We start from the raw sequence: 13,904 nt of genomic DNA, 5'->3' as shown, positions 1-13,904 counted from the left end.
CTGATAAACCGGACTAAACTCAGTTGAGACAAAGCTGATAGAGCATTGAGAATTGCTCTCAATTCTAGGATATTTACAGGGAGGGCAGACTGAGTCCAAAGTCCCTGAGCTCTTAGGGACCCCCTAACTGTTCACCAGCCAAACGTGGTCAATCTCCCAAGAAGGTCTCAGGAAACAAGTGACCTGAGACAAATGGTCCTGGGAGATCCACCAAGACAGAGACATTCTTGTCTGAGAGTCTAAAACTATCCTCTGAGAGAGATCAGAGTGGTCTCCATTCCATTGATTGAGCATACATAATTGTAGAGGTCTCAAATGGAAGCGAGCAAACTGAATAATGTCCATGGATGCCAGCATGAGACCAATTACCTCCATGCATACAACCACCAATGGACGAACAGAGGACTGAAGAAAACGACAGGCCTCCACAAGCTTGAATTTTCTGACCTCTGTCAAAAAAAAATCTTCATAGATACTGAGTTTATGATTGTCCCCAGAAAATATACCCTGGTACTTGGCACCAAGGAACTTTCCCCTAGATTCACCTTCCACCCGTGAGAGCGGAGAAAAGCTAACAGAGAATCTCTATGGGATCTTGCAAACTGAAAAGATGGCACCTGGACCAAGATATCATCCAGGTAAGGAGCCACCACAATCCATAGAGATCTGGCCACAGCCAAAAGAGCCCCTAGACCCTCGTAGATTCTAGAAGCATTGGTGACGCCAAAAGGCAGGGCTACAAATTGGAAATGTTGATCCAAAAAGTGAACCTCAGAAACTTGAAAGTTTTCCTGTGGATAAGCACATGAAGATACGCATCCTTTAGGTCTATAGTGGTCTGACCCCCCTGAACTAGAGGGAGAATAGAATAAATAGTCTCCATTTTGAAGGACGGGACCTTGAGAAACTTGCTGAGAGACTTTAAGTCTAGAATGGGTCGAAACGTTCCCTCCTTTTTGGGAACTACAAAAAAGATTTAAATAAAATACCTAACCCTGTTCTGCTAGAGGAACTGGGATAATCCCTCCCAGAAAGGACAAATCCCTTACCCAGTTTAAGAAGGCCTCTCTCTTTACCTGGTTTACAGATAATCTTGATAATAGGAATCTGTCCCTGGAGGGACAACACTTGAATCCTATACTGTATCCCTGGGAGACTACATCCACTGCCCAAGTATCTAGAACCTCGCAAAACCAAGCCTGCTGAAAAAAGGAAAGCTTGCTCCCTACCTGATCTAGAACTGGATTGGGAGCGGCCCCTTCATGCTGACTCAGCGGAAGGCTTTCTGGATTGCTTACCCTTGTTTCAGGGCTGGCTAACTCTTCAAGAAGTCTTGGCTTGCTCAGATTTAGAAGACGAGGAAGATCTCTGTCCTTTGAAGTTACGAAAGGAACGAAAATTAGAAGTCTGATGACCCTTGGGTCTATTCTTCTTATTCTGTGGTAAAAAAAAAAAAAAACTCTTTCCACCAGTAACCGTGGAAATGATCTCTGCCAGACAAGGACCAAATAAAGTCTAACCCTTAAAAGGTAGAGACAGAAGCTTAGATTTAGAAGTCACATCCACTGACCAAGACTTTAACCAAAGGGCTCTGCAGGCTAGTATCGCAAAACTAGAAATCTTAGCTCCCAGCCTAACAACTTGAATACTGGCATCACAGATAAAAGTATTAGCCAGCTTAAGAGTCTTGATCCTATCCTGGATCTCCTCTATAGTAGTCTCCTCTGAAATTAGATCAAAGAATCACACCAATAAGAGGCTGCACCAGCAACTGTCGCAATACTAGCAACTGGTCGCCACTGCAAACCCTCATCTTTCTTAAATAACCCTCCAGTTTCTTATCCACATGGTCTCTTAAAGAGTAACTATCCTCAAGGCTCTTGGCTAAGGTAGATATAGCGCCCTGTACTCTAGGAACAGTGCGCCACAGATCTCGCACTGAATCAGCCACAGGAAACATCCTTTCAAACACAGGAGACAGATTAAAAGGAACACCCTGCTTCTCCCATTCCTGAGATATAATGTCAGACATGAGATCTGGAACAGGAAAAACCTCCACAGATTTAGGTTTGACATCAAAAACTCTATTCAGTTTATTAGACTTTTTAGGAGCCTCTGCAACAGTTTCAGAGTCATCCAAAGTATCTAAATCCTCCTTCAAAAGTAAACGGAGATGCTCCAGTTTAAATCTAAAATTAACCTCCTCAGAATCTATTGTACTAGGAACTGCAGATTCTGAATCCGAGATCTCGCCCTCAGAAGCTGCTGAGGAATGATCCTCGCTAGATAACTGACAAAGACTAACCAAATCCGTCTTAGCAGAATCATAACCCAAAGAAATGTTCTTAGATTTCCTCTTCCTTTTATCAAAACTAGGTAAAGCACTTAGGGCTGCAGAAACTGCGCAGCCAAAAATCTTTAGGCAAACAAACACTCCCAGAAACTAACTGAGAGGCACGTGAATCTGTCAGACTGGGACACGTTAGCAGAAGGCTGAGACAACCCCTGAACAGCATTATCCAGAGAAAAAAAAACTAAATTTATGCTTACCTGATAAATTTCTTTCTTTCCGGATATGGAGTTCATGACGTCATTCAATTACTAGTGGGAATATCACTCCAGCCCAGCAGGAGGCGGCAAACAGCACCACACCAAAGTAGTTAAGTGTCACTCCCCTACCCATAATCCCCAGTTATTCGACCGAAGGGAAATGGAAAACGAAAAACACAAAGGTGTAGAGGTGCCTGAGGTTTAGTAAAAAATAACTGTCTTAAATAAAGGGTGGGGTGGACTCTCCATATCCATATCCGAAAAGATAGAAATTCATCAGGTAAGCATACATTTTGTTGTCTTTCCTAAGATATGGAGAGTCCACGACGTCATTCAATTACTAGTGGGAACCAATACCCAAGATAGAGGACACAGAATGAATAGGAAGGGAGAACAAGACAGGCAGACCTAAACAGAAGGCATCACTGCTTGAAGAACTTTTCTCCCAAAAGAGGCCCCAGCTGAGGCAAAAGTATCAAATTTGTAAAATTTGGAAAAAGTATGCAGAGATGACCAAGTTGCAGCCTTGCAAATCTGTTCCACAGAAGCTTCATTTTTGAAAGCCCAAGAAGAGGAGACAGCCCTAGTGGAATGAGCTGTAATTCTCTCAGGAGGCTGATGTCCAGCAGACTCATAAGCAAAACAAATCGTGCTTCTCAACCAGAGGGAAAGAAGTAGAAGTAGCCTTCTGACCCTTACGCTTTACTGAGAAACAAACAAACAGGGCAGAAGACTGGCGAAAATCCTTAGTCGCCTGTAGGTAGAATTTTAGAGCATGCACAACATCTAAGTTGTGCAACAGGCGTTCTTTATGAGGAGGAGGAGGATTGGGACAGAGAGACGGAACAATTTTTTCCTGATTAATATTTCTATCCGAAAACACTTTAGGAAGAAACCGCAATTTAATACGAAGAACCGTCTTATCCGCATGAAAGATAAGGCATGGCGAATCACACTGCAAAGTCCAGAGTTCCGAAACTTTCGGAGTAGAAGAGATAGCAATAAGAAAAAAAACCTTCCAAGATAGCAACTTAATATCTATGGAATATATTGGCTCAAACGGAGCCTGCTGCAAAACGTTTAGAACAAGATTAAGGCTCCAAGGAGGAGCAACAGGTTTAAACATAGGCCTGATTCTGACCAGGGTCTGACAAAAAGATCGAACATCTGGCACATCCTCCAGAAGCTAGTGTAACAAAATAGATAATGCAGAAATCTGACCTTTCAGAGAACTGACTGACAACCCTTTCTCCAGACCTTCCTGGAGAAAAAACAAAATTCTAGGAATCCTGACCCTACGCCAAGAGTAGCCCTTAGATTCACACCAATAAAGGTATTTACGCCATACCTTATGTAAATTTTTCGAGTAACAGAATTGAAAGCCTAGATCATGGTCTCAACGACAGAAGCGTTCAATCTCCAAGCAGTCAGCTTCAGAGAAACAAGATTTGGATGGAGGAATGGACCCTATCTACCTATTGGGTACTCATAGAGGGCAAACTAATCACCAGTGAGGGTCTCAAGGTGCCGAGTTAGAAGGTCTTTCCTCAGAGGCAACTTTCAAGGCGGCCGAGATGACATCTACACTAGGTCTGCATACCAGATCCTGTGAGGCCATGCAGGAGTTATTAGAATTACTGATGCTCTCTTGTTTGAAAAGAGCAATAACTCGTGGAAGGAGCGCAAACTGAGGAAACAGGTATGCTAGACCAAAATCCCAAGGAACCGCCAGAGCATCTATCAGAGCTGCCTGAGGATTTCTTGACCTTGAACCGTACCTTGAAAGCTTGGCATTATGCTGAGACGCCATCAGATCCAACTCGGGCACCCCCATTTGAGGGTTAACCTGGAGAAAACCTCTGGATGGAGAGCCCACTCCTTGGGATGAAATGTCTGTCTGCTCAGGAAATCCCTCTGGATAGACACATGAAGATACGCATCCTTTAGGTCTATAGTGGTCGTCTATAGTGGTAATAAACTGACCCTCCTGAACTAAAGGAAGAATGAATAGTCTCCATTTTGAAGGATGGGACCTTGAGAAACTTGCTGAGAGACTTTAAGTCTAGAATGGGTCTAAAAGTTCCCTCCTTTTTGGGAACTACAAAAAAAGATTTGAATAAAATACCTGACCCTGTTCTGCTAGAGGAACTGGGATAATCACTCACAGAAAGGACAAATCCCTTACACAGTTTAAGAAGGCCTCCCTCTTTAACTGGTTTACAGATAATCTTGATAATAGGAACCTGTCCCTGGGGGGACAAGACTTGAATCCTATCCTGTATCCCTGGGAGACTACATCCACTGCCCAAGTATCTAGAACGTCGCAAAACCAAGCCTGTTGAAAAAAGGAAAGCTTGCCTCCTTTATGGGAACTACAAAAAAGATTTGAATAAAATACCTGACCCTGTTCTGCTAGAGGAACTGGGATAATCACTCCCAGAAAGGACACTGAGTTCCTCCCTGGTGGTTGATGTAAGCCACTGAGGTGATGTTTTTTTTACTTAAACCTGATAAACCGGACTAAAGACAATTGAGGCCAAGCCATCAGAGCATTGTAAATTGCTCTCAACTCCAAGATGTTTATGGGAAGAGCAGACTCCCCCCAAGTCCATAGTCCCTGCTCCTTTAATGAGTCCCAGACTGCTCCCCAGCCTAGCAGGCTAGCGTCCGTGGTCACAATCACTCAGGAAGGTCTCCGGAAGCATGTGCCCTGAGACAGATGGTCCTGAGAAAGCCACCATGGGAGAGAACTTCTTAGAGTTGACAACTACAGAAGTATCGGAGTCGTCCAAAGTAGCCAATACCTCCTTTAACAGTACACAAAGGTTTTCAAGATTAAATCTGAAGTTTACTTCTTCAGTATCAGATGAAGGAATAATACTGGTCCGAAATCTGAGATTTCACCCTCAGAGGCTACCAGCGTATCCTCCTCATCAGACTTATGAGGGAGGGCAACCTGCGTAGCAGTAGGTGGAACAGAAACCGTACTATCTGAATGTCTAATTTTCCTCTTGCGTTTTCCCAGCATAGGAAAAGCAGATAATGTCACAGATACCGCAGAAGATACCTGTGTAGCAAAATCTGCAGGCAAATAAACTCCTCCAGGGGGCTGAGAGGAACTGCAGAGCACTGTATCTAACGCCATAGAGGCTTGGGATGTTTGAGGAGAAAGCTGTGGCATTGCCTGAACAGCATCATCCTGAGAGACATTGGGCTCAGTGGGCAACAATTTATCTTTAAATTAAAGTGTTCTAGCTAAGCATGCAGCACAGAATTGCATAGGCAAAACAATTTGTGCCTCAAGGCATAACAAGCATTTGTCAAGACACATAGTCTTGGTCCATGTCCATAATACTAAAAAATAAATTCCCCAAATTGTAGATTTTTTTAAAATACACTGTCACTTTAAGAATTACCACAGCCGCTTAATGTTATGCAAAAATTCTTTAAAATAATAAACCAATCAGGCCCCCTACCACCTGAGGTGCCTTACCGTAACATGTATACACAATTTGGCTGCCAGAAGTCACTAAAACGATCATATAGTAGATCGACACTGAAATTCAATGACGCCGCTCCGTGAATATCTGACAGCAGAGCGAAATCATGACTGGCAGAGAGGAAACTATGCAGCAAGTAAAAGGCGCGCGTAAAAGGCGTGCGTTTCCCTCTGCCTACAACACCGGAACTTAATTTACACAAACGCTCAAGCAATCAGTTAGCCTGTTCTAGCTAAGCAAGCAAAGAAACCCATCTGCCACATTTTAAGTTCATACATAAATCCCTGTATAAAACATAAGCCACACACACACTAATAAAGTATTTCAACAAAATTAGCCCAAAGAGGAAAAATGTCCCAATAAAGGGAAGATTAACCCCTAGTCTCAACATACATAATGTGCCTGCCCACTGCCAAAGAAAATCCTGTATAAAAGGATTTTAAAAATGTCCCCTACTGCATATGACATTCTTCTGAAGTGCAAGTCTCCAAGACCTAGAAGACTAAAGCACTTACCTGCAGTCTAGATGTCTGGCAGGAAGACAGCTCACAAGGCGTGAAAGGACACATACTCCTTACAGAGACCTGTAGAAAAAGAAAGAACAGAGTAACCAACTCTGGCTTTCTGTACCATGGGCAGCAATGTGTTAGGAAACAAAGCAAGGACTACCTCACAACTTCCTAACTGCTTAAAAGCCACCACTACTCTACTGAAGAGATTGAAGTGGACTCAGCTAAACCCAAATCCTTGCTTGCAGGGAAAAGTCCCTGAAAACGAAATTAATTTCTTCAGGCACCAAACTTCACCTCCTCCATTGACAGAGGCAAAGAGAATGACTGGAGATTATGGTTAGGGGATGGACACTTAACAGCTTTGCTGTGGTGCTCTTTGCCTCCTCCTGCTGGCCAGGAGTGATATTCCCACTAGTAATTGAATGACGTTGTGGACTCCATATTTTAGTAAAGAAAGAAGGTTTAGAAAAGGAATCTTTATTTTTAGATAATAAAACCGTATTAAGGCAAGAGGAACAAAATTGCAAAGGAGGTATAACCTGGGCATCTACACAATAAAGACATTTATCAAATGACAGAGAAAGCTTGGGTTCAGCTTCCATAGTAAATAAAATAGCCCTTTATTTCCCTTATACTCGAATTTCAATATAAAAAATTTGAATAAAATTCTAAGCATAGATAAATAATTATTAAAACCGGCACCTCTACACCCCAGCCATGCTGGAGAGACTCACCCACCCGGTAACCAGGAATCCAATCCACACCAGCAGAAAAATCCTGTTCAAATTGCAGATCATAGAAAGCTGCAAACAGGTCTGTCTCCTTTAAAATCCAGCTTCCAAAACAGCCGGCTAGAAACAAACTGTTCATCACGCAGGAAGTAACAGAGCAGTCACATGATCGCAAATTCAAAAGTAAGATGCGGTCCAACAACTTTCTTAACCCCTTAACGACCGAGGACGTGCAGGGTACGTCCTCAAAAAAAAGGCAGTTAATGCCTGAGAACGTACCCTGCACGTCCTCGATGTGGAAAGCAGCTGGAAGCGATCCTGCTCGCTTCCAGCTGCTTTCCGGTTATTGCAGTGATGCCTCGATATGGAGGCATCCTGCAATAACCTTTTTAAGCCATCCGGTGCAGAGAGAGCCACTCTGTGGCCCTCTCTGCACCGGAGATCGGTGGCTCCCTGCGTTGGTGGGTGGGAGCCGGACCGGGAGGCGGCCATCGATGGCCCTGGTTATGTGCAGGGGTGGCGGGATCGTGGGCGGGGATGAGCGGGGGCGCGCACGGACGCGGGGGGGCGGGCGCGTGCACGGGGAGGGAGCGGGTGGGAACCGCTACACTACAGAAAATTTATTAATAAAAAATGTTTAAATGTCTAAATATTTTTTTAAAAAAAAAAGATCAGCAAGGTGGTGGGGGTTTGTCTGTGTGGGGGGGGGGGAGCTACACTACAGAAAAAAAGCCAAACAAAAATAAAAAAAGCACTTTTTTTTTGCAAACTGGGTACTGGCAGACAGCTGCCAGTACCCCAGATGGCCCCCAATGAGGCAGAGGGGAGGGTTAGAGAGCGGTTTTGGGGGGGATCAGGGAGGTTGGGGGCTAAGGGGGGGGATCCTACACCCTAGCATAAAAAACCCTTTTATTTTAGTACTGGCAGACTTTCTGCCAGTACTTAAGATGGCACGGACAATTGTGGGGTGGGGGAGGGAAGGGAGCTGTTTGGGAGGGATCAGGGGGTGGGATGTGTCAGGTGGGAGGCTGATCTCTACACTAAAGCTAAAATTAACCCTGCAAGCTCCCTACAAACTCCCTAATTAACCCCTTCACTGCTAGCCATAATACACGTGTGAGGCGCAGCAGGATTTAGCGGCCTTCTAATTACCAGAAAGCAACGCCAAAGTCATATATGTCTGCTATTTCTGAACAAAGGGGATCCCAGACAAGTATTTACAACCATTTGTGCCATAATTGCACAAGCTGTTTGTAAATTATTTCAGTGAGAAACCTAAAATTGTGAAAAATTTAACTTTTTTTTCAATTTGATCGCATTTGGCGGTGAAATGGTGGCATTGAAATATACCAAAATGTGCCTAGATCAATACTTGGGGTTGTCTACTATACTACACTAAAGCTAAAATTAACCCTACAAGCTCCCTAAAAGCTCCCTAATTAACCCCTTAACTGCTGGGCATAATACACTTGTGGTGCGCAGTGGCATTTAGCGGCCTTCTAATTACCAAAAAGCAACGCCAAAGCCATATATGTCTGCTATTTCTGAACAAAGGGGATCCCAGAGAAGAATTTACAACCATTTATGCCATAATTGCACAAGTTGTTTGTAAATAATTTCAGTGAGAAACCAAAAGTTTGTGAAAAAATTTGTGAAAAAGTGAACGATTTTTTGTATTTGATCGCATTTGGCGGTGAAATGGTGGTATGAAATATACCAAAATTGTCCTAGATCAATACTTTGGGATGTCTACTGAAAAAAAATATATACATGTCAAGGGATATTCAGGGATTCCTGAAAGATATTAGTGTTCTAATGTAACTAGCGCTAATTTTGGAAAAAAGTGGTTTGGAAATAGCAAAGTGCTACTTGTATTTATGGCCCTATAACTTGCAAAAAAAGCAAAGAACATGTAAACATTGGGTATTTCTAAACTCAGGACAAAATTTTGAAACTATTTAGCATGGGTGTTTTTTGGTGGGTTGTAGATATGTAACAGATTTTGGGGGTCAAAGTTAGAAAAAGTGTGTTTTTTTCAATTTTTCCTCATATTTTATATTTTTTTTTATAGTAAATTATAAGATATGATGAAAATAATGGTATCTTTAGAAAGTCCATTTAGTGGCGAGAAAAACGGTATATAATATGTGTGGGTACAGTAAATGAGTAAGAAGAAAATTACAGCTAAACACAAACACCGCAAAAATGTAAAAATAGCCTTGGTCCCAAACGGACAGAAAATGGAAAAGTGCTGTGGTCATTAAGGGGTTAAACAGATATTACCCAAACTAAATAAAAGGTAAACTTGTGAAAACAAGTCCCCATAGCCAAAATAAAAAAAAAAACCTTCCCATGACAGAACAGTGCCCTGAACTGCTGTCCAATAAACCCCTATTCGTTAAAAGGGATATTCAGTCCCATAAGCATCCGCATTATTCTCTAAGTATCCCTTTCTTCTTTCTTTCTTTCTTTTTTTTTTTTTCAAACAAGGAACTCTTAAGTGCTGCATACTTCTCACCTAGAAGGTAAAAGCACTTACCTGTGGATCCGATGTAGGGCAGGTACAGCAAACAAGGGTGACAGAATCCTCACTGATAAAGACCTGTAGATAAAAAAAAAACAGTAACCAACACTGGTTTTCTATATAGGGGTAGCAAAAATGTTGGAAGGTAAGCAAAGACCACCTCGCCGTCTTCCAACTGCTAAAAGCCACCATTACTCTTACTAAAGAGAATTACATGGACACAGCATTACCGCAATCCTTGCTTGCAGGGAAAAGTACCCATTAAAGGATTAACAACTTGATTTCTTCAGATACCTTCGCACATCACCTAAAATGTTACACAGGCAAAGAATGACTGGGGATTGTGGGTAGTGGGAGGATACTTGATGCTTTGCTGGGGTGTTCTTTGCCTCCACTTGGTGGCCAGGAGTTGAATTCCCACTAGTAATTGAATAGATTTGTGGGCTCTCCATGGCATTTGAAAGAAAAGATACCAATACTAAAGTCCAGAAAACATATTTAAAAGATCAGAAACTTTTAGCAAGGAAGAAGAAACATAGGTATTGAGACAAGAACCAGCAAAGAAAGGAATCCCCCATGAGTAAGTTGGTGTCCAAATGGTGAGGGCCCAAACGATGCCATGGCTAAATTTAGTTGATTGCCAACTTGCTATAATTAGCCTTTTTTGTCAAATGCATGAAAAACAATCTGTCTGGAAATGAAGTTCTCACTATTTAAAAGTAAAAAAAAACAGAAACCACATAAAAGGCTTGTATTAACCCCTTAATGACAGCGGATGTAGGCTGTAATTTTTAATATAAGGGGGTTAAATAATTTGTGTCTCACTGACAGCGGAGAGACCGCATTATTTCACAATTCCTTAGAAAATGAGGCATGCGGTAATACCCCGTCATTAAGGGGTTAAAACATTGTGGTAGTTTCTACCTGTTCCAATAAAGCACAAAGCTATTAACACAACCTCTACCTGTATAAACTATGCCACCTGGACATGATACAGAATGATAACCAGGTTTATTCATAGTTTATAGTTACAAAGCAATAATCCTGGTGACTTAACAATTGAAAAATGATTACAAACCTATATCTTACCTGCTTGCTTTAAAGGCTTTGAGCTTCTGTACAAAGAATGACTCTAGGACCTCTGCACTCTGACAGAACGTAGAGTCACTAGGGTTGTAATATCGACAATTATCAAAAATTTTGGTCATGTCTGCTACAAATTCTGTGAGCTTCTTGTAGAAACGGGTCCGTAACCGCTCTTCAATGGTGAAAAGGTCTGAAAAAAGAAACAGAGCTGTTTGATCAACCCTACACCACATTTCAATAGTCGACCCAACTGCCCCATTATCAGTCACCATTCTAAACATTTTCACTTTTGTACTCTTTTGCGCTTAAACCTTAGGTTATCGTTTTGAATTCCAGTATTAATTTTAAATTCAGTAATATTTCAAGCAAACGACAAAGTTGTATAATATTCATTTAAAAAACAAACCCCTAAAATGCTGTTTAATAAATCTCATGGTGAATTTGCAGTGTATATCAGTGTTTCTTAGCTCCAGTCCTCAAGTACACCTAACAGGCCAGATTTGCATGAAACTTTAACAAAAGCACCGATGAAATAATCAGCTGATCAGTAACTTTGTCTATCTGCTCTCACCCATCTGCTGGTTATTTCCCCTGTACGCTAGTTAAAAGAAGTTCCTTCTTTCCACAGATAGGACAAATCTCACAGTAACTGGTGTAAACCTGCTTCGTAGGAGTAATGAAGATGTTTCAAAGCATTAAGACTTTTCCCCATTGTGAGAGGGGAAATTGATGTCCAAGTATAATTTTTATATCCTTTAGAAGAGCATTTAGAAGGTGAGAGGACCTCCTATGAAAGAATACACATATAGCACCCAGAAGGTTACAAGTTTATGTATAGATTCTTAAATGTGATTACACAATATGATCACAGCTGGTAATGATTGTCAAATCTCAGAAAGAGAAAAAGAGGTTGGAAATTAATTCTTTAAAATTTAACTTTTAATACGTTTTACGAGTTTAAAAATAAGGGGAAACATTAACTTTAAAAACACACACACAAAACCACTTATGCTATAACCACTTTGATTTAAAGTATTATCTGCTTGTGTGCAGCAGTAATAGAGCAGAGATGTAGTCGCCTGGGGGGGTCAAATGAGAGTATGATGATCAAAATTGAAAACCGAGAAAAGTTGAGCAATATCACTCAAATGCTGCTATTTTTAAATAACAGAGACTATCTCTTTAAATACATTTCAGAACTCTTTTCCTTTCTACCCTGCACTCCCTCCCAGTGCAGGGTAAAAAATAAGTGACCACTTTACAAATCTACTCTATTGAAGTCCATTTATGAAAGCCCAATAAGCAGCTATTTATCTAGTAGAAATAAAGGGACATGAAACCCAAAAAGTTTCTTTTGTGATTCAGACTGGGCATACAATTTTAAATAGTTTCCAATTTACTTCTATTATCAGATTTGCTTAATTTCTATTGTATTCTTTGTTGAACCTAGGCAGGTGTCTGGAGCACTACATGGCCTGAAATAGTGCCCCAGAAACAAGCACACTCCTGAGTTTATATGTTTTTTAGCATAAGATACAAAAACAACTTAGAAATTATGATAATATAAAATAAATTAGAAAATTGTTTAAAATTGAATGTTCTATCTGGATAATGAAAGAACAATTTTGGATTTCATATCCCTTTAAAGGGACAGTCAACACCAGAATTGTCGTCGTTTAAAACGATAGATAATCCCCTTTTATACCCATACCCCAGTTTTGCATAACCAACACTGTTATAGAAATACACTTTTTACCTCTGTGATTGCCTTGTATCTAAGCCTCTGCAAACTGCCCCCTTATTTCAGTTCTTTTGACAGACTTGCATTTTAACCAATTAGTGATCACTCCAGGGTAACTTTACGTGCATGAGCTTAATGTTATCTATATGAAACACATTAACTAAAGCCATCTAGTGGTAAAAATGCATTCAGATTAGAGGCAGTCTTCAAGGTCTAAGAAATTATCGTATGAACCTCTTAAATTTTGCTTTCAACTAAGAATACCAAGAAAACAAAGCAAAATTGGTGATAAAAGTAAATTGGAAAGTTCTTTAAAATTACATTCCCTATTTAAATCATGAAAGTTTTTTTGGGACTTGACTGTCCATTTAACTGTAATCTGCTCAGGGGTGACATAACATCTTAGATAAGTATTTTCAATTAAGGCTTTGAGTCAGGCCTCCGGAGTAATGGTAGTGGCAATGTGACTTTTACAAGGCCCCAAAATGCACAAACATTGCAGAAGATAGACAAAAATAATTTAATCATCTCCACACATAATTTCTGCTCCCTCACCATATTTCACCTTACCCAATTTAAGATCTAAACAAACAGGAGGCATCACAATTCCATGACTGATTGTACCCATATACACTATCTTGGGCAAAAGGAATAACAATTTATGCTTACCTGATAAATTAATCTCTTTCATAGTGGTGAGAGTCCACGATCCATTAACCATGGGAATTAGTCTTCTCTACCACTAAGGCAGCAGATTCCCAAACCCTAAGAGCTCTATAAAACCCCTCCCACCTCACACATACCTCAATCTAACGTATAGCCAAACAAGTGAGGTAAGAAAAAGGAATGAATAAAAGCCAAAAAAGGAGCTTGAAAAAAAAAAAAAAAGTGCTCAAATAAATCTAACCCCCAAAAAACAAGGGGTAGGGTCGTGTGGACTCTCACCACCATAAAAGAAATTGATTTATCAGGTAAACATAAATTATGCTTTCATACAGGTGGTGAGAGTCCATGATCCATTACTCATGGGAACTAATACCCAAGCTGTGGAGTCCACGAGTAATAACAAAGGGAGGTATTTCAAAACATCTTTTCACTTAAAAACAGGCATAACTATCAAACTGAGACAAGTGCCTGAAGAACCTTTCTACCAAAGGCTGCTTCAGAGGAAGCGAAAACATCAAGTAGCTGCCTTGCAAATTTGATCAACTAAAGCCTCATTCCTAAAAGTCCAAGAAGTGGCAACTCACCTAGTAGAAT

General features: G+C 40.9%; 1 protein-coding gene across 1 annotated transcript in view; it reads right to left on the bottom strand.

Annotated features, from left to right (window-relative positions):
• The window catches only part of BPTF (bromodomain PHD finger transcription factor), a 923,754-nt gene that overhangs the window by 21,666 nt on the left and 888,184 nt on the right, over positions 1 to 13,904 (bottom strand). Inside the window, exon 31 of the mRNA XM_053721515.1 lies at positions 10,907 to 11,093. Coding sequence (XP_053577490.1) covers positions 10,907 to 11,093 — 187 coding nt within the window. The remainder of the gene's footprint in view (positions 1 to 10,906; positions 11,094 to 13,904) is intronic.

Source organism: Bombina bombina, chromosome 1, assembly GCF_027579735.1.
Source record: "Bombina bombina isolate aBomBom1 chromosome 1, aBomBom1.pri, whole genome shotgun sequence".
Taxonomy (NCBI): Eukaryota; Metazoa; Chordata; class Amphibia; order Anura; family Bombinatoridae; genus Bombina; species Bombina bombina.
Note: the sequence above shows the minus strand (reverse complement) of the source record. Positions and strands in the feature narration are given on the sequence as shown.